The sequence below is a fragment of the Ascaphus truei genome, chromosome 4, assembly GCF_040206685.1.
Source record: "Ascaphus truei isolate aAscTru1 chromosome 4, aAscTru1.hap1, whole genome shotgun sequence".
NCBI classification, from domain to species: domain Eukaryota; kingdom Metazoa; phylum Chordata; class Amphibia; order Anura; family Ascaphidae; genus Ascaphus; species Ascaphus truei.
The window spans coordinates 285,022,026-285,044,049 of NC_134486.1; the positions used below are offsets into that span (position 1 = coordinate 285,022,026).

The 22,024-nt window shown below is 40.8% G+C and overlaps 1 protein-coding gene across 2 annotated transcripts in view; it reads left to right on the forward strand.

Moving 5' to 3' along the window:
* Positions 1 to 22,024, forward strand: part of CRYBG1 (crystallin beta-gamma domain containing 1) — a 247,124-nt gene that overhangs the window by 213,453 nt on the left and 11,647 nt on the right. For both annotated transcript variants that reach the window (XM_075597547.1, XM_075597548.1), the window contains 12 exons: positions 263 to 389; positions 1,199 to 1,234; positions 2,245 to 2,399; positions 3,057 to 3,183; positions 4,247 to 4,392; positions 9,740 to 9,866; positions 11,139 to 11,171; positions 11,827 to 11,939; positions 12,597 to 12,726; positions 16,058 to 16,197; positions 17,619 to 17,742; positions 19,568 to 19,726. In XM_075597547.1, the coding sequence (XP_075453662.1) occupies positions 263 to 389; positions 1,199 to 1,234; positions 2,245 to 2,399; positions 3,057 to 3,183; positions 4,247 to 4,392; positions 9,740 to 9,866; positions 11,139 to 11,171; positions 11,827 to 11,939; positions 12,597 to 12,726; positions 16,058 to 16,197; positions 17,619 to 17,742; positions 19,568 to 19,726 (1,417 nt within the window). The remainder of the gene's footprint in view (positions 1 to 262; positions 390 to 1,198; positions 1,235 to 2,244; positions 2,400 to 3,056; positions 3,184 to 4,246; positions 4,393 to 9,739; positions 9,867 to 11,138; positions 11,172 to 11,826; positions 11,940 to 12,596; positions 12,727 to 16,057; positions 16,198 to 17,618; positions 17,743 to 19,567; positions 19,727 to 22,024) is intronic.

Consider the following 22,024-nt stretch of genomic DNA (forward strand, 5'->3'; position numbering starts at 1 on the left):
AGCGTTTGTTAAGAGAATGTATTATACGCACATCATTATTTCTCCAATGGATTAATAGAGGCATCACCCGTTATCTGACAGCACAAAACGTATTGAGAAATTTATTAACTCTTTTTGTATATTCCCAAAACATAAAAAGATTACACAGATATCTCTGAAGTCGTACTTGAGGAAGCATTTACCAAATCTGCATTCATTGTTAGGAACGGCTTTTTAAAATCAGTAAGGTGATTAAACATGTTCCTTTTGTCTGTTTTTCAAGATGGCTGATTTATGAAGAGGCTGGTTTTCAGGGCATACCTTACATCATAGAGCCTGGAGAGTACCCCGACCTTTCATTTTGGAATACCCAGGAAGCATATATAGGATCCATGAGGCCCTTGAAAATGGTAACACAATTATATGTTATGAAATTGCATTAATTCACACGTAAAAGCTTGGATAAGAAATATAATCGTAGTTGGAGGGGTTAAAAAATATCGGGATATACAGTACAAGGATTGAATTATTGTGTCTGCTGCAAGTATTTTCATAGTTAATAACAGCACAGTTAAAGTTTCTTAGCAACTACTGTAATTGACAGCAGCAAAACTGATCAATGTCTAAATCAGGGGGGGGGGGCCCGCGGGCCTGTCCCGCGATGGCATTTGGAATGGCCCACGTGATGATACGCGGGGATCAGCCTCTCCGGGGAGCGGGCGTTCCACTGGTTTCTTCCTCTGCCCTCCGGGGTCTCTGTGCGCTGCAGGATCCCAGTTCTCCTCCGCTGCAGGACCCTCTCACGCCATATCTCCCGCCCCTGCCGGTGCACCTGGTCAGCGACTGAAGTTGGGCCCGTGCAGAAGTGGGGCCTAACTTCTGCATCTGCCTGCTGGGCCCCAGCTCCAGGGGGGGGATTGAGTGAGAGAGGGTTGAATTGAGTGAGCGAGGTTGGACACCCTTGGTCTGAACAATTCACTTTTTGGGATTGATTCAGCACAGGGGTTTGATGAGCAACCCGCTTTCCGTAAGTCCTCCTTCAAGCACATATCACTATAAATAAAAAGGGATTTCATTACAATTATATGTGTCATGGTGCTGTTCACTATAGATACTATGGCTGCTTCGCCATGTCCAGAAAGACTCTGAGCTTCAATCATCATTTATGTCTAAAAACAATAATATTAATATTAACAAGTTCATTTGATTCTCTTTTTAGGGAGGGCGCAAAGTTGAAATCCCCTATGAGCCAAAGGTAAGACCAGTGCTATAATATATATATATATATATATATATATATATATATATATATATATATATATATATATATATATATATATAAAAGACAGAGGAGCCCAATACTACATACAATTGACAAAACATATATGGTAATAAGTATAACGTGTAAATACTTCAATAATAATATTTTCTTCGTTATTTAGTTAAACCCTTTGGCCAAAGCATCATAATCCTGCATACCACGCTACGGTACAACCACATTTGCAGGTCCTAACACCTACCACTAATATATAACCCTAACCCTAATATATATACACACACACACACTATAAATATATGTATGTATATATATATTAGTTGATTTCCTCAAGTTACCACTTTATACAGGAATATTGCATATTCAGCAAAACATTCTTGAATTGTATTTCACATTTTCACTCTTTTTCTGTGCTCAGAATTTAGTTTGAATGTTATGGATAGGATTTAGAAAGACTGCTTAGCCCTTTACAATAGAGATTGTATTGTCAATACAATAACTCCCCTTTATTAACTGAATCTGTGTTTTTTTCTAATTTCTCATTCATTTGCAGACTGCTTCATATATACAGTCATTTTAAGCTCCTGCCATGCTACTCTTAACTATATATGTGCCTTAATTGATGCGTTTTTATATATAGTATATATCTTTATGTACAAGTATTTATATATACAGTATATATATTTTTATATAGTATCATAGTGCATCATAATATCCCCTCTTCGCTTCCTTATGCTGGCAGGGAATATTTCACAAGGGCATAGACTTATGTACCTACTATAGCTCACTGTGCCCTTGTGCTAGATTGGGTATGCAATGATAAAGTGCCTTTCCTCCTCATACTTGTGCAGGAAGATATCTTTGAAATAGTTACCTTTGCTTTGTTCTGTTGAAACACACACACTGCTTTATAAATGAAGGGGTGTGTTGTTAACGTTTTAATTCCTATTATCAGTTCACTTTCGTCTCTTTCCTGTTTTGTATGTCAGATCATTATTTATGAGAAGGCTTTGTTTGAAGGAAGGCATGTTGAGTTAGAGGAAGAAATCCTGACGTTGAAAGATCTAGACAGCCTAGATGCTAGTGGAGGTGAAGAGGTGCTATCTCTTGCTACAGTCGGATCCATGAGGGTTCTGAGCGGACTGTAAGTATAACAAATAACAGGAAACCATGATCAATAAATGGTTTAATTCCTCTCGATTTTCCAATGTATTATAATACTCAGTGGTCGAAGTGTGATTGTACGACAAGACAAAGAGGGCCACTACTTTTATATTTTCACTCCCAATGTACCACAACTTTTTATTGTTTACAACCTTACAAGTACACTTTTTGTTAAAGAAAAGGAGATATCTTTTAGAAAGCCTCTCCACCTTACTGTTTTAGAGCATAAATATTGCTCATCCCAACCTATTGTATGAAGTGCTCAGCTCCAATGGCTAATAAATGTAAATCTTATTTTTAAATCAGACAGCAGCACTACTTTTTAAGACACTTCCAGACCCAAGGATTTCTATAGTTTGAAGAAGATACAGATATGTGGAACCAAAATATATTTACCTAGCTGGGAAGCACAGTTGGTTCCCCTATTTGCTGTCGGAGATATTTAAAAATCTTCTGAGTTAGAGATAACTATAAAGTACTAAAAAAAAACGTAAGAGTGCAAAAAAACTAATATTTTCCTCTGACACCAAATCATAGTGGTTATGGTTCAAAAAAATCAATGAAACAAATAGTAAGCAACTTACTTTTTATATAACGTCCGTGTTGTAAAACGATGCATTACATATCCTGTTTGTAGGTGGGTTGGGTATGAGAAGCCGGGATTTGAAGGACATCAGTACTTGTTGGAGGAAGGCGATTATGGAGAGTGGAACCAGTGGGGTGGTTACAATGGATTTCTGCAGTCGTTACGTCCCATTTTATCTGTAAGTTTATTTCGGTTGGTGTGTAAAGACACACGTACCATTGCCAGAAGAATACATTATTTATTATATTTGTCATTGTGTTATTTTTCCTGGAAGATACCAAAAAGGGTAATTTGTGTATCTTCAGGCCCACGCATTTGTATGGACCTTAAAGGAACTACAATGTCAAGCAAATCTAGATCACAAACTCTGGCTTCTAACAGCGGAGGCGTTGTTCGAAATATGAAGGAGAAGCAAAATGAATTACTATACTCTGGGGGCATAATTCCAGCTGAAAATATGAATGTGAATCAGTTTAGAAAAGTACTAGATGGTTTTACAAATGCGGGATTAGTGTAGCCAAAGGAAATGTAAAGGCTTCGTAAAAATGAAAAAGAAAATTAGACTCAATATGAGACTGAAAAATTGCTTGTTGACTTGACGAAAGAAGTGTTGCCTTGCCATACTGTACCAATCAAGTATGCGAGTAGAATACTTTATAGTAGTAAGATAAAAAAATGTTTTTTTTTAACTTAAGTCACATAGCTAGCAAGTGAGCATCCATCCCAGGGTTGCACATGTAATTAATTTGGTGGCAGTTACTGGAGGACAAATATGAGATGAAAATTTTGGCAGCTGCCTAAAGTAATAATCCCTCCTAGGTTTTTTTTCTCTATTTTCCCCCCCAATATTTGATCTGGGTTTCCAACACAGCTGAACTACAGTATTTTGACTCCTGAAATACTTACTATTTTAGTTGCTGATGTTTCAGCTCCAATTTGGTCACAATGTCGACAGGCCAATAGGAAGCCGTAACCTCAGCAGGGGGGTCACATTAGAACTTCATATTGGATGACTGCGGGTTCCATCATTGAAAATTCAGAAAGTAAATCGGCAAATAAAAACAGAAACATTATCTATTTAAGTGACTTTCCTTACATGGATATTTACTATTAAGGAAGAGAATTACATTTTACAACTAATGATCTTTTTTTTCATTTTTGTGTGTCTATGATACATCATGTTGCTTGCTAGACTATTAAATGTCTTGCTTGTTATTAATGTCATGTACTTCACCCAACAGGACTTTTCAACACCTCACATGACAATGTACAGTGAGAAAGACTTTGACGAGAATGCGCCCAATATAAACGTCTTGGGGATAATTGCCAACATGGAGGATACAGGTTATGGAGTCAGGACACGATCCATTAACGTGTTAAGTGGAGTGTAAGTTATTTTGATTATTTATTTTTAAATTAGTTATTCCTTTGAACAGACATTGGTGCTTGCTTACCATACTGATATTTCATTCATTTATCACATTTAAGACTGCTCTGGTTTTGCTGTATTTTAAGGTTTGTTTATTATTTAGCTACTTTTTTTTAGAATGACTTCTCTTTTTTATGACTTTAATCCATCACAGCAAATTAATGAAGTACTAACAGTTGGTAAAGAACTAGCTGAGTTTTTGGCACATCAGTATTTGATGAGGACATGCACTGTACTAATTAATAACTCTTCCAATTATCACTTTCACATACACACTCTGAATAATTAATTCTGCATAAATATTTGTAAAGTTAAGCAACGAGAACTTTTGCTCTTAGAGTGCTGCAATTGCTATACAACTGTCCTCTAACTCTAATCAGTGGTAAAGCAAAATTACTTCTCCTGGCAATGGATAAACATTAATACTTTGACTGCTATAAAACAATGATTTGCAGATCCTATTTGCTATGTTAGGTGTAAATATACCTATACTCCACTTTATGAAACGATTGCTCTAGTACAGTATAAGTTTACACTTATTTAGCACGCTGTGAAGCCACCTCCTTGGTTTTAGTCCCTTTCTTCTCTTCAGCACAGGGAGGAGGCTAAACAACCTAAGGATGTAGGGCTCATGACTCTGCTGAAAAGATTTCCTCCTATACGTTCATATTTTGTGTGCACTTTAATGTGTGTTACCATTTTGTGTCCCTTCCCTATAAAATGAGCACGCTGCAATATGAAGCAGTACTTTTGGTACCTAAGAAGCCTAGAGACAACTCTGCCATTCATGTGGCGGCTTTCAATTGTGTTGTCAATTTGACTTGGACATATCACCTTTGATTTACCACTATTTACTTGATGTGGCCTTATGACCTTCTCCCTTGTCTGCGCACTAAACCTTTGACATGTTACCTTGAAGGCCTTAATTCAATTTAAACGGCTCAAACCACTTGACAATCTTTCCCACCCCCCATCAATTTCAAGAGTCCCTTTACTTATTCCTATGGCATGGTGGCTCCATCAGGTTTCCTTCTCTTACAGCTGTGCCTCCACCCTGCTTTTCCTTTCCTACCCTCTTCCTTTTCTCTTCTCTGTCTCCCAGAATCTTTTTCTTCCTTGTGGGTGTTGCGTGGAAAGGAGAATGACATCTTAACTTCTACCTGCCACAGCATTTGCCAGCGGAGGGTAATTTGAATACTTCTGAATGGTAATACATCATTTGAATGGGAAACATTGAGTAAGGTTCAGGGAGACTTGTTTAGTAACCGCGTGTGGCTTCCACCTGCAGGGCATACTGGCACGCAAGAGATCATCACATTACCTTAGATAATGCTGTTGTCATAATGTTGTTTTTAGATGTCTTATCTTGACTGGGTTTGGCAAAAAAAAAAAATTCAGGCCCTTGGCAATATGTACTTTTTAAATCTTTATAGAGTTGTATCTCCAGCCTAAAACCTCTCACTCGCTGCCCCGCGCCTCTGGAATGCCCTTCCCCTCAATAACCGACTAGCACCCTCTCTATCAACCTTTAGACCCATCTTAAAACACTCATCTTTAGCGAAGCATATGGGTAGCTCCGTTGGCTGATACTATGCACCTCAGATGCACTGACCGTGGCCCCTTGCAAACGCACTTACGGGAACACCCTCCTACTGTCTCTGTAAGTTCTTTCGCCTTCCTACTTAGATTGTAAGCTCTTTGGGGCAGGGCTCCTTTTCCTAATGTTACTTTTATGTATGAAGTGCTTATTCTCATTATGTTATATTATTATGTCACGCGTATTACTGCTGTGAAGCTCTCTGTACATGGATGGCGCTATATAAATAAAAATATACATACATACATTCCTCCGCCCCTCACACACTTCCTCGCTCTCTCACCCCCTCTATTTCTCTCCCCCTCTCATACTCCCCCATGTATTTCTCTTCCCCTCTCTCACTCCCCCTCTATCATGCTCACACTCACCCCCCTATATTTCTCTTCCCCTTCTCACACTCCCCCCATTCATCCTCCCCATGTATTTCTCTCCCCCCCTTCTGTCCCTCACTCCCCCCACCCCATCTCTCATACTCACTACCCCCTCTCTCACTCTCCCCCTCTCTATCACTCTCCCCTTGTCTTACATTCCCCCACTACGATATGTGTCCACGGGTGTTTCGCTGCAACTCATTCGCTGCCGGAAGCTGCCGCCGGCCACCTCGCCACTAAGGTAAGTTCCTAAACCCCCTACCCTCAGCCCTTACCGTAAAACCCCTTAAATGTACCCCCTACCCTAAACAGTAATACAACTTACCTTAGAAGTGGCCAGCGGAGGAGGTTCCAGTGGCAGATTGGCCGTGGCGGTGGTGTGAGTCACGGTGAAGCTCTGGCGGCCATGTGGTTGTGGCAAAACGGCTGTGACCAAATGTCCCATTCAACTTCCTCACCCCCTCTTTCACTCACTCACACTCCCCCACCTCCCCTCATTCAATACACACACACACACACACACACACACACACACACACACACACACACACACACACACACACACACACACACTCTGAGACTTTTACCTTGGGAATGGGAGCAGGTCTCCGTCACCGACCAGTGAGGCGGCGCCACCGCAGGAGCTGGGAAGAGCTGGGGCGCAGCAGCAAACAGAAGCCCGGCCCAACTTCCAGCACCGTCCGGGCCCCCCCGCAGCCGCCCGGCAGTGTCAGTGCCTTTACTCACTGTGCCTCGCCTTCAGCCCCTGAATAAGGAAACATCTCTGGAACTAGTGGGCCTCTGGTTATAGACATGTCACAGTCCTACACTAAAGAACCCTGAAAATGGGAGGCATCTGAGAACATTGCTGCTTGAAACACACGCGCGTTGTGTGTTAGCCTCAGAATCCTGGTCTGGCTCAGGGCTCGAGAACCAATGCTGCATACCAATGATTCTCAACTCATTTTTACAAAGCGCTGGTCTGATTGATCTTGCTTGCACCCACTACCTAAAGGTGAACTGCTTATCATATTTCTCCTATTTATTTTCATTTGGGATTTGGCCCATAGTCAGGAAATTAAAGAGCTCTGCTCTATCCTTTCCTTAGTATTTGTAATGTGCGCATGAATATATTGCCTAACAGTTTAGTGCTACATGTTCTATCACTATGATTTATCATTGTTTAACAAAATTAATTTTATGCACAGAAATCTCGTGTAATTGACCTTTTTGCTGGTTTAATAATCTGGTAGCATATTTGATCCATTTCAAAACTGGATTAAAACTTTGATACATTCCTACAGTTTCCATGTGTGTATTCTAAACATGAACTCATGACATGTGGAGCATTGCATTATAGAATGGAAACTCCAGTCCTCAAGCTCCCTCTCCCCCGCAGCCCCCAAACAAGCCAAGTTTTCAGGATATCCCAGCTTCAGCACAGGTGGCACAATCAGCCCCTGCTTCAGCACAGGTGGCTCACTTGACTGGCTTTTCATTGGGCTGTTCCCTTTGGTTTTCCATAAGTTGCTAATACAAGATTGTTAATATGCAGTGTGCACTACTTTTAATATGTGATCCTATAAACTTAAGGAACATAATAATTGCAAGGTAACACTTAGCATAGTAGTACCACCTACATAATTATGGACATACTTTTCATGAAGCTTCTATTAAGGATACCAAAAGACTGAAGATCTCCATAAGTTTAACCCCTTGCTGCCAGAGGTGCCTTGCAATGCAGTGTTGGCAATTCTCACACTGAAGGAGTTAAACATAATAAAGGAGATATGCAGTGCACCATATTAATGTCATACAAATGTTGTGCATACTGTCAGTCACCTCCTCTTAGTAAATGATGTCAACAGCTATATTGTGCATCTTGATAAATAGTCTTCTTATCTTTGTATATATTGGCATGTAGTAGCATGCATAACAACCACTTGGTAAGATTTCCTGGTTGGCGTTCTAGGATTGGTTAGATTGTCTGATAATTATAGGTTCTAACATGGTTGTCAATCACCATAAGTGGTTAGCATGATGTAATGAATAGTATGTGGGCAATGATACCGAACAATGAGCATCCAAACACAGACTGATTTTCTTAGATTAGTGGAGATAAAGTCCAGCGTATGGGCTGGTACCCTCAGACTGACATATAGACACAATGTGAGCTTCAGTATATAGATTAGGAACTGTGGTTACGAATATTGGAGGCAGGTACTGTAGACTAGATATTTCAACACCGTGACGATGACTGAGGCTGAAAGGAGCTTCAAAGAGGGTGCATTTTAAATAAAGTATGTGCAGAGGCGTTTTTGAGAACTCTTCTATTTTAGACACAATAACCACATGCATAATCTATCACTGAAAGAAACTGGGGGTTTCACAGCTGCTTGTCAACAGGAAAATGCTCTTGTTGACATTTTTAACTGGGAAGAAAGCGTTTGTTTGAAAATGACAACAGCCAATGTTATGGATACATGTCAGTGTTTTCGTTTTATTATCTGCTGCAACTTGTTTGACGTAATCTCCCCGAATGGTTAATCAGCAAAAGATGGCAGTTTCTGATATGGAGCTGTATTTCATCCAGCTGACACATTGACATAACCACAATCAATGAAAATAGAAGAATGCAAAACAAGAGCGGGGCACAAGTAATTACCTGCTATAGTTAAACAGACCAGATTGAAATATGCTATTAATATCAAACCAGCCCCTGCTCCAAGTAAGGAAAGCGATGCATTGTCGATGAAAGATGCATGTGCCAAATCATTCCTATTGTCACTTGAATGGGAAAAAAAAGATGTTTTGGGGGGTATGATATATATCCATTGAGATGTGTTGTCTGACAGCTGCCTGATGCTGGTTTCCATTTTTAATTGTCCACATGCTAAGACTGTGTTGTGCACACATGGTCTGATATATATATATATATATATATATATATATATATATATATATATATATATATATATATATATAAAACATGGAGAAGAGAGGCTTGCAACCGCAGCACCTGGAAGATCAATTGTGCTTAATGAAAGCCTTTGGGGTTTATTTACTGAGCTGACAACCTAGGGCAAAACTGTGCAAAAAATAGCACCATATTTTATTAAGGGAATAAATCCCACTAAAAACAATTACCGTTGATAAATCTGGTGCACTTCTTTTGCACTGGTTTTGCAGCCGGGAGGTCTTGGTAAATAACCCTGTTTATGGCTAAACCCACCTTGTAGTGTTAGCGATATTATCGATCACACAGAAACGATATCGGCTAAAGTACCGTGGCACTAGGTTTATGATTAACGTGTTGCTTCTCCCCTATTTGTTTTAGGTGGGTGGCTTATGAAACGCCTGACTTTACTGGGGAGCAATACATATTGGAGAAAGGAATGTACCCTGACTTTGGAGACTGGGGATCCAAGAACATGACGATATCTTCTGTCCAGCCAATACTTCTGGTAAGGTCAACATATTGAATCTTGTATCATGTTACAGGCTGTACAACTCTACAATGTACATGAAAAAAGTATTATTGCTACTTACATGGAAAATGTGCAGATGTATGTTTTAGTGTCTTCATTTGCATACTGCACAGGTTAGGACAGCCAGAACAAAAAAAAAGCCGTTTTTGCTCGCTTTGCACATGCGAGAACTGTCTCATGGATACAGAAAGCATAGTTTGCAGGAATCGGTGAGCTGCAAGCTTATTTTGTTCTTCGGGAGGCTTGCCACAAGCAGCAGCTGATGGGCTGGCAAGCCTCCCGAAGAATGAGTGCTTGGCAAAAACCATGCTTGTTGCAGCTGCCTACCACGTGACTGGAGTCGCACGCGCCCCCCGGCAGTAGGTTGCTAACATAAATAATATACAATGTAAATGTTGTGTATTAATAACTTGAGGTTGTCTTGGGAATTTAGAGGCTTCAAACGAAAAGGTCCTAGATCCCGTTAGCCTACTTGCACCCTGTAGGAAGATCTTCTACTTGGGGTCCTTCTTCTGTACTCGGACGGTCTCCAAAAATGTTTCACAAAAGTGCGAGCAGATGTCAATCGTGCCGCTCTCATAATAATTGGTAACGCAAATACCCTTAAAAAATGATTTTGTAGCAGATTGAATGCCCCATAAACTGATGTATCAATTCCCGATTTGTTTATTGCAAATAGTACCCAACCTCTTATGTTAACCATTGCTGGTTTAAATGGTTTTCTGGAGGCTATTATTAATAATTGGGGTGTGTCCTGCCTGTTCTTTCCAAGTACACTGAGATGCAATTGACCATGCAAAGGGAAGGGTCTTTTTTTTTGTCCCTAAAAGAAATGCAGCTCTACTGCTGATTTATCTATTTAACCAGTTTTGGTTTTCCCTTTACGTATTATGTGGAAACCCTCTGGAGAATGAACTAACCAGGGATCTGATACATGAGTTAAAGATAGCTCAGCCCCCCTAGCTGCAAAAGGCAAGGGCTAGAAGGAATGACAATTGTTTATAGATAACACCATAATAATATGGTTATCCATACACCATTCTGGTAGGTTAGGATTCAGCTTGACCTCTCTCTCTTCTCACTTTATGTGCCTTAAATCCCAGGATATTGTATAAGTGGTAGGTTGTGCTAACCCTATTCAGGTATTGTCAGCAGCATTGGTTACGACTATAAAACTACAACACTGCCAATGCTGTATTGTTTGTCTCATCGCATTCTAACTTGTGTGGTTTTCGTCACATTCATTAGGACACCATTGAAAACCCCAGGGGAAGCTCTAAGGTAAGAATTGTCCGTTTTTACTATGGGGAAAAAAAAAAACCTAAGATGAAGTAAACTGATGAATGCCTCTGGTATTCCAATTGGTATATTTTATTATGTGCACATTAAAGTTGTTGTTTTTTCAAGCCAAATAATAAGCTCACAAGGAGCTGACACTGGGAATTGAACCAGGCTCCTTGCTTCAAACACTCTGTGCCAGTACAGTGTCTTTACTCACTGAGCCACTCCTTCTCCTTATAAGGCATATGCCTTGAAGATATGAGTTCTTTTTATGTTTGCAATAATCCGTGATATCTTTTTGATTGCGCTACGAGGACAGGAGGCTAATAATTCAGAACATTCAGAAAGCAAGCTTTCCGATTAGGCTAAATGTGGGGCATTAATGGCACAGGAATACACGGATTATTGTACAAAGCCCCATTACCGCCATACCCTTTGGCCTAAACTTGTAGCCTGGAGTTCTGATTATTTGAAGTGGAGGAATGTTATATAGCATCAGAAAATGTATATATTGCTATCAATGCAGTGATGCATATACAGTATTGTTCCGTGACTTGTGTATCTGCTCAGTCTGCCTGTAAAGATACACAAATACGAAGAATAGTATACTAATAGTGTTTATTCTTCCCGTCAACACCTTGTGTCTCTTTTTAAGGTCCAGTTGTTTTCAGAGCCAGATTTTCAAGGCGACTGTGAAATATTTGAAGGTGATGCAAAGAACATTGTGGATTCGTTTGCAACAATGTCTTGCAAGGTTATATCAGGCAGGTAAGCTATGCTCAGTGATTGCTTGCAGTGAACACTAAGCCTGTAACTTGAGTGTTAAAGCTGCAGGTTGATTTGGGGCAGTTCTGAGTAGTGGTGCTAACGCTGCATTTCAAAACCTCTCTGCAGGGCTAAAAAGATTTTTGGTTTATCGTACCAGACATATTCACACATGTTGACAGAAAGGCCTCTCCTCAGCTAGCCTGCTAATAACTCACCAAGTTGGATCTGTTGACAATCATGTCAGGAAGTAGGCTGAGTGCAGGTAGTGTGGCCTGTACATGCAAGTTTGGGGCCATAATTATTCAATTATAATAAGGCTTAATGCATATTGCGGCCCATTGTCTTGCATGACCTTACATCTTAGAATTGTTGGGAACATATTACCCTTTATCTCTCAAACCCTTTAAATCCCCAGGTCAATAATATAGTGTTTCTAAGGCATCAGGACACAAGACACATTTCAGGCCATTCAAGTAAATGGGACATAACGTGTCCAGCCTTCTGGCACCAGGAGATGTCTTATTGAGCAGAACCACTTACTAAATATGGCCCATAATGCTTTGTTTCTAGGTAGTTTTGACCATTCTTTGTATAATTGTGTTTACATGTGTCTTGTTATGAACCCTACCACTGTTCTTCTTACTTCCTGTCTGCCAGCTTTGCTGCATATGAGAAGGAAGATTTCTCAGGAGACCTATATGTATTAGAAGAAGGAAACTATCCTAATTTATGTGCAATGGGATGTCAACAGAATACAGCTATAAGATCTTTGCAAATCATAAACTATGTAAGTACCGTAAACAAGATTCATATGTATCTGCAGAATATGCCAAATATACAGGGAGTGTTAGGGGGAATAACATTGAAAAAGAACTCTCATAAAGTCAGTTTGTTTATTCAGTGAGGCAAAAACGTGTGTGTGTGTGTGTGTGTGTGTGTGTGTGTGTGTGTGTGTGTGTGTGTGTGTGTGTGTGTGTGTGTGTGTGTGTGTGTGTGTGTGTGTGTGTGTGTGTGTGTGTGTGTGTGTGTGTGTGTGTGTATTAGATTTATTCATAGAGTTTATTTATTTATTTAAATCCAGGATTTATTTTATTTAAAATGTCACCCTTGTATTATGCTGTTCCCTGACCATTAAACAATTAACACATTATAATGGTACTTATGACTTATGTGACTTAAAGCAGCTCTGGTTGATTAGATTGCAGTTATAATGTGGAAAAGTGAAAAATAAAAAAAACTCAGCACTAATCTATATCCACAGTGTTCAATAATTTTTATGTAAATAAATAAAATATGTGACTAAAACTATGTGCCATCAAAAACGGTTCTCAAGAAGACAACCCTAATCATGAAAAACATATCATACAATAAATTTCACCAACAAAGTTCAAGAAATGACCTTTGCAAGTATAACGTGACTGGCAAACAGTTAATAATTCACACGCTTTTGCTAGAGCCTCAGAGATTTTTTTTTTAAGTGATTTTCCCATGTGATTAGGGAAGGTACCGTAACAGGTGGTAAAATCTTTAGCAAAGTATGCCATGTGTCCTCAATGTGCACAGGCCGTTAGCGGGAATCTCATGCTGCTTCTTTTGAGATATAGTTTTAATCTGGCTATTATTACCCTGCGTGTATGTGGTATGTGTTACACAGGGGGGAAGCGCATTATTAATTATAAACCCCTCTTTGGAATATGTTTCTGTTTGGTAGAAATAGTGGTTTTAAAATGGTTTATGCTATAACGTAGCTTGGGCTACAGCAATATTTACATGACAGTGAGCCCATATGTGTAAAATAGCACATTTGTGGTTGCTTGGCATTGTAACACAGACTTTGAGGGTCTACGTTTGACACACTTCCTAAATGATAGATCTGTAGTAAAAGCGATTGCTTTTATTTTATTGCAGCTTCCGTATGCCTTGGCAATGGGATTGATGTTCTAATGAAAGCGCCGGGTTAATATTTAAAGGATCTTTTATTATAGTTGGCGTCAGCAGGAAACAAATGAAGTGGGGTGTTTGTCATTAAATAATAACCAGCTGCGTGCCTTGTAAAAAGGAAAAGTCACACAATTCATAAGATAGTGAGTGACCTGTCCTGTGTGAAATAGGGGAGCATGACATCTTGTTTAAACAAGGGTTCGCCTGTTAATAGAAAAGAGTACTTATTACTTTAATAGGTCGTTAGCAAGAGCTATGTAGTTACTTTGGTGCCCTCAGAGGCTCATACAATCATACAGCTTTTTTTTATTTAAGTAGTGTTTTACAAGTTATGTTTTTATGTTTATGGAATGGGCCAGGCAGGTTAGGAAAGGCAGCAACATATTGTGTTTATTGCATGTTACACACTGGATAACTAATCCATCAGGTGGATGCAGAAAATGCAGAGGTGGACTCATTTATTTTGACTTCACAAAGCATCTTTGCATTAAATGTGTGGTCCTGATCACTTTTTATAGTACAGGGATTCATTACTGGAAAAATACTGAAGTAATAAAATTTTGGAGGATCTATAAGCATCTGTCCCCTATTAGGAAAACAAATGTAGATATATAAGCCTATAACTGTCTCAGAACTCCGGTCTTCACTCCAGGAGACTTCTGGTTCTGCAATTAACCTCTTACACACCTGCCAGGGAGCGTGCTGAAGAGGTTTTTTTTTACAGCAGCCAAGCTGCAACAAGAATGTTGCTCGTCATAGCAACTTTCTCATTATTTGATTGGCTTACCATCAATGATATTGCTGGCAACCATATTATTCTCCCAAAAGGATACTTTCCTCCATGGAGAATATATTGAAGTGCTAGCACAAGTGGACGTGACATGGGGGGAGGAAGGGGGTAGAAAATGTATGCTCCGGGAAACACCATGGTTTGGAATATTGAAAGCCCACAAAGATGTGAGCTTTAGAACATGGCCCGTTATAAGTGAGTCTGCGATACCCCACATCATGGCTTCATGAGGACCTGAGATCATAGCCAGTATCCCACCACGGCTTCAAAAGAGACTGCAGATAGGCAGACCCATGACCGTGCAAGGTTTTAAAGGCCATTACGGTCGACTTGAACCGGACCTGGAAGATCACAGAAGCCAGTGCAGATTGTGTAAGATGGGAGTGATATGCTCAAAGCAAGAAACACGTCTCAGCATCCGAGCAGCAGCGTTCTGCACAAGCTGGAGCCTTGCGTCAGGCACACCCGTAGTATATAAAGCATTCCCATAGATCAGCCGCATAGACACAAAGGCATGGACCAGTGACTCGAGGTGCATTATAAATAACAGGAATGGAATCAGGCTCCGAAGCAGCCTCAGATTAAAAGAAAACTCTGGTCAAAGAGGCTGCCAAGGTTACGAACCTGGGACAAGGACAGCAGCTGTACAACGTTGATTAGGGGCAGCTTGTAAACTCCCTTTTCCATACTCGGGCGTCTTGCCGAACCCATAAGCAATAGTTCAGTCTTGTCAGGATTGAGCTTCAGCCAATTCATCTCCTTCCATGCTGTCACCTCGTCTAGACATGCCGTCAGTGTGGCAACAGCCGTCCCTGGGCTGCCCTGGAAGGAAATGTACATCTGGGTATCTGCATACTGGTGACACTTCATACCATGCTTCCCAATGATATTGCCCAGCGGTCTTGCATACACGGAAGGAAGCTGTATATACGGTTTTGGCCTTGGCTGTGAAGGCTTTGTTGAGCTTATCCGGACTTTATAAAGTAGAACAAAAATGGTACAGTATAGTGCAGCTCCAAAATATAATGCAAAGTTGGCGTTCGCCTTATCATCCCTGTGCTGTCAGTGAGCCCTGCATTTTGTATGGCAGGGTGCAATGTTTAAATACTCCCTGGGGTTATTCATAGTGCACATTTCTAGTAGACGCATTGTTTCTGGAGAAGAATAAAGTGTATATGCTCTGATAACTTTCTTCAGATTCCATTGTGCGTACAGAGATTTTTAAACCACACAGGTCTTTGTCATGCAATTCCATTGTAATAAATTGGATTTTTATGCTTTGATAACTCTGGTGCTGCTTTGGTCCCAGTTTTGCATCAAGCACCTGAAACATCTCATTTCCCTTCACAGTCAGATAATATATGTATCTCTTTTGTAATCCAAAAAGGAATTTTCAGAGCCCAGCATAGTACTTTATGGAAAGGAAAACTACAAAGGAAGGAAAATTAAACTTACGACAGAGACCACAAATATACAGTCCATGGGATACTCCCCGGATTTGCTCTCTGTTGAGGTTCTTGGTGGCATGTAAGTAAGAACATTACAGAAGGTGCAGACAATCCAGTGTACAGACCAGATGATAACTCTGTATCTACAAGTAATATTTTGTATTTTTGTATACAGTACATATAGAATGTGTACCATTGTAACAATGCTTATATATTGTAACACATAATTTGAAAAAGGTTCATATATACGTTTGTGTGTGTGTGTGTGTGTGTGTGTGTGTGTGTGTGTGTGTATGTATGTAGATCACAAAAGATTCCCTTAAGAGAGCACACAGATATGCCAAAATTAGTGTGAACAAAATTTATTAGCGTACTGTAAGAGACGTATTCAGACTAACGCAATGGAGACCGTTTAAAGGGAAACTAAAATTAGGCTTTATTGCGCCTGTCCCTTTAACACAGCAAAAACATTTAAGCAAAAGAAACCCTACTCCGCTTTGGAGAATATCTACACATGTAGTCCAGCCCTCTCTAACTGTGTGGTTAGCTAAGCTAATTACCAGCCCCAAATATGTATATACATATATAAAGATATATAACAGTCCCATAAGAAAGTCTTATCTGTTTCTTGTAGCTGTAGGGGAGGCCTCTATGCTCTCCTGGGTCTGCACCCTTGTGTGCTATAGAAATATCAGGATCCAGGTTTAAAAATCTTGTCCCCTTTGTCTTGCTGTCAGCCTGCAGTCTCTTTGCAGCTCAAGACATCCGTCCTTCCTGGGTCAGCCCCAATTGTGAACCTAAGGAATCCTCTTACTGTGTCTCACATGACACTATTTCACAGAGCTGTGATTAGGCAGTTGGAGTTGGTTGATTGCACACCAACAATTAACCAGCACACTGCTGGATTAGAGGCAAGTTTCTGAAAAGGTATAAGTCCCTGTTACACGTACCATTAAAAATGATGTGAACAATGGTAAAATGAAGGGGGACTCCTGACCATAACATAATTTTTAATGGTACGCTAATAAATGTTGTACTCTCTTTAGGGAATCTTTTGTGTTGTTTCTGTCTTATTCTTATCCTTGAGTACTGCTAGGACTCATTTACCTTAGAGTTATTTCCAGCCTTTTTGGGTGCCTTATACTTTTGGGCCTGGGTGCGGTATTCCATGTGTGTATCTTGTGTCTGTGTGTATATATATATTTATATATATTTATATAATGCAAATGCTAATTCTCTATCTTTGTAGGTTCACAACCACTTTACGTAGACAAATATACAGGCATTGTTACAAGATGACCTATAATTTGAAATGTGTGTATATAAACACGGAGGGGGGGCTGTTTGTGTGTATGTATGTATATATATATATATATCTATATATATATATATATATATAGATATATATATATATCTCTGTCAAATGTGTAGCCGTTGATATTGGTATTTATTGTTCTTGTTTTAGTCTCATCTGATTAACGCGCTTGCTGTTTATTTCAGATGGGTGGTTTACGAATTTAGCTGTTATAGAGGTCACCAGGTATTCCTATTACCAAGTAAAATACCACAATGGTTCCAGTTCAGTGGATGGAATAAAATAGGATCTCTGCGTCCCCTTCAACAGGTATATTTAGATACAAATAGACCTTACTGAACCAAAATGTCCAAATGCTTCAATACCGTATCTTGAGCGTATTTGTAGTACAGCTGAACCCCGTTATAGCGCGCCCCTTTATAACGCGTTTTCACGTGGCTCCCGTTTTTTGTGTTTTTTGTAATTTTTTACATTTTTTTTGCACACTGCACTCTGCACTCTGCACTCTGCACACACTCTCCCTGCACACTGCACACACTCTCACTGCACACAATGCACACTGCACACACTCACTGCACACACTGCACACACTGCACACACTCACTGCACACACTGCACACACTCTCACTGCACACACTCTCACTGTACACTGCACACACTCCCAGCACTCACTGCACACTGCTCACAGCACACACTTACACTGCACACTGCACAAACTCACTGCACACACTCTCACTGCACACACTCCCAGCACTCACTGCACACTGCTCACAGCACACACTTACACTGCACACTGAACGCACTCACTGCACACACTCACTGCACACACTTCCAGCACTCACTGCTCACAGCACACACACACTCACTGCACACACTACCAGCACTCACTGCACTCACTGTCACAGCACACAGCACACAGCACTCACAGCACACTCTCACAGCACTCACAGCACACTCTCACAGCACACTCACAGCACTCACAGCACACTCTCACAGCACTCACAGCACACTACACTGCACAGCACACCACACTCACACCTCCCACTCCCCCTCCCTACCTTTGGAGATCGGAGCGGAGCTGGCATCAGGAGGAGGGGGGGATGTGTCGGGAGGAGGGGGTGTGTCGGGAGGAGGGGGGAGGAGGGGGGTGTCGGGAGCAGGCTGGGACTCGGAGGGCCGCGTGGGCTAGGCCCAAAACTGATTGTGCCGCGGAGGGCCGTTAGGTGTGGGGGCTTCGAGGGGGGGGAGGAAGTGGATGCCGGTGGAGGGGGATGGATGCCGGTGGTGGGAGGTAAGGAGCAGGTTGCGGCTGGACTCGGAGGGCTGCTGCTGGGGGACGTGTATGGCTTCTGGCCACCTCTTTCTTCCTTCCCTCCTTACTCCCTCCCGATCGGGCGCGCGGCGGCCATTTAAAAAAAAAATATTTTTTTTTTGGCGGCCATTTTGCTTTTTCGCGACCCCGTTACTAACGCAGTGGTCTCGGGTGGACCCCGAGGACCGCGCTATAACGGGGTTCAGCTGTATTTGTCATTATTTTATTAAATTCCTTAAAGGCATGCATAGTGAACATGTGACTGTGGGTTTGCTCTTGGTATAGCACTGAGATATCATGTAACAGTGACATTCTGATACATATTGTTGTGGATCTGGCGTTTATTTCAGTGTTGACAAGGGTTGTGGGGCATTGAGCTGCAAGTCTTTACAGCACTGAAGGAATGGAAATGAATGTCTAGCCTATACAAATGTACATGTGCATCTGATTTAGTGGGTGGTACTCTGTATAAGGTAGTATAAATGGGTACAGGTAACGTCTGCCTGGCTCAGTTTGTAGTTCATGTAGTCACATGGCACACAGGGTAATAGACTCACCCAAAACTCACACTGCTGGTTGAAGACATATATCAACATCCTATAGGTAGGCACAAAAGGAAAACATTAGCATTTTTAGATACACCATATGTCTACTTCACAAATGTATAAGTAGAGAGTACACTAGTTATATTTCCTGTAAAAGGCAACACAACTTGTGTCCGTCCCTCCATGTGTTCTGCCTTGTAACGTGGATGACCACTGAGTAAAAGTGCTATGCTATCTTGGAGCCGATACCTCTTAACTGTTTTTAACTTTCTAATAGAAACAACTGTACTTCAAGCTCCGAAACAAAGCTTCAGGGATGCTCCTGTCAACAAATGGAAGCCTAGATGATATAAAACTCCTGAGGATACAAGTGATGGAGGACACGGATGCAGAAGATCAGATTTGGGTTTACCACAAAGGAATCCTAAGATGCCGGGTGAGACTTCTTTTACCCTGGCCATTCAGTCAGTATTTTTTAGATTGCTGCTTAATCTAATCTTTCAGTTTCTCCTTTTTTAATGTTCTCACCTTGATCAGATTCACTATCCATAGCATGCCATTTTATTCACATACTATAAGATATTTCACTTAACCTCAGACATGTTGTCAACCCCAGCCAAGGAGATACTGTTGCTAGCCCTTGCTAACATATCTATACCATTCCATTCATTAGTAAGTGCCGATGGTCCCAGGAGATCAGCAGCAGCTGGAATTACAGCTCAGCAGATTGCAATGTTCCGTGGGTGAACACGGGGTGCCCTGGAGACCCTGTATTCAGTATTTCCTAATGGTCCTCTTTCTAATCCCCATAGGACCATATTTCAGTACTGACTATCTCTCTTCTTTATGTCTTTTGTACTGATCTCTCTTAGGTGGTAGGCAGAGGATTATGAATCACACTTTAATCAGCACCATGAAAACCAACCTCGGGGACTAGCAAACCCAAACTGACCCGCAGTTTTTTCTGCCTTTATGCTAGTGGTATGCATCCTGTGGACACTGGGGGGCGCCCTTTGGTCCCTTTCGACTCCTGTTGTGTTCTATGATTTTTAATTCAGTTTTTTTCTTTTAGAAATATATGCAGGATACTGTAACCTTTAACCTTATAAGTCTGGTAAAATATATGATGCAGGCTGCACCTGTAGTACTATTGAGAGTAGGTGGGAAAGCACTGCTGTAAGATCTCTCTGGCACCAGTCCTGTTTTTTTTATTTTTTTACTCGTCCCTTTTCTTTTCCATGCTGTGGTTTACAGAGTCAATTCAAGCAGCTTAAAAATAAATTATTTCAAAAAAGGTTTTTTCTTTCATATCTGCAGCCTTTGATTACCTTAATTGAAAACTAATGACCTAAGCTGCCGATCTATTAGTTCTCCCGGGATCGATCAGCACAGATCCTGCTTCCCGGGGTTCACTAAATGGCTGCCTTTCAGTTTCAAATCAATCCTTCAGTCTGTGTAACTCAGCAGCTACAGTGAGTTCTTATATTATCTATTTCAGTTTGCAGCTGATACTGCTGGGAATATTGGCAACAAATGATCACAGAAAGGAAAGTGTTACAAAGATCTTGCACTGCTGGGGAGGTGGGCTAAACCTGCTATAGAAATCACAGGATGCCCAGTATATTAAAACTCATTAAATATGGCATTGATTTGAATTAAACAAAATGTAATAAGTATTATCTAAAATCTAATACTACAGAACTGATTTATTTGAAAAAAAAACCACACGTAGGATATTGCCTGAACTGCTCCTTTAACACCTAATTAATACATGGCATATTTTTAAAGGGAAAAGACTGACAGCCATTTTTGCTTTTCTTCAATATCTGATTGAAAGTTGCATTAGTCTTTGGGTCCTAGAATCCAACTGGTGCTGCAAAGAAAAAGAAAGCTCATTTTTATAGGTTGTGCATTACTGTCACCATTGCAATTCCACATTAGAACCTGATACAGTAAATAACTCCCGATGTGCTTCAGAACAGGAGGATCACGTAGAAGCTTATCTTGCAAGGAAATGGTAATTCTGAAGACTAACACTGTCTCATTCTGAGCATATCTATGGCCGCTCTTATAGACCCGGCGATGCGACGTTGCGTCAAAACAAGTTTACTTAAGCCGCTGCTGCGCCTATAGTAGACGCGACGGCTTGGTCGTGATCGCTGGAAGTAAATGGAAAGTCATTTTTCAGCGACCGCCGCGTGACGTCAGCGGGCATGTGAGCAGTTCAGCCAATGAGGGCAATCTGCTCACGGCAACGCCCCCCGGTCGCCATTTCTTGCCTCTAACACTATAGGCAGAAATCAATGCGACAACGGCGACGGATGACTTTACCACGTCACCGTAGCCAGCATTGTAAGTGCGGCCTAATGTTCCAATTATTTAGTTAGTTGTGAACAAAAAGCCTCAGATTGGCCACGTTCTGTATATGAGAGCAAAAGATGCATTATTTGTGGTAGAAAAAAAAGTGAAGTGTTTGGTCAAGCTCTTATATACTGTGCACATGATATTTTATACCAATTTAGATTTTAAGTTACATTTACAAGACATTTGTTCTTGCGACCATTTAATTAACAGCATTACAAATCCAGTACCAAGTGCCACATACAGGTATATGGATAGAAGAAAGGTGCTAAATACTACACAAAATCTCCCATCTCATAGAGAATATATAGAAACTAGCAAGAAACGGGTCCGGTGCGCACTCTCATCCAGAAGGATAGAAAAAACCCAGAAG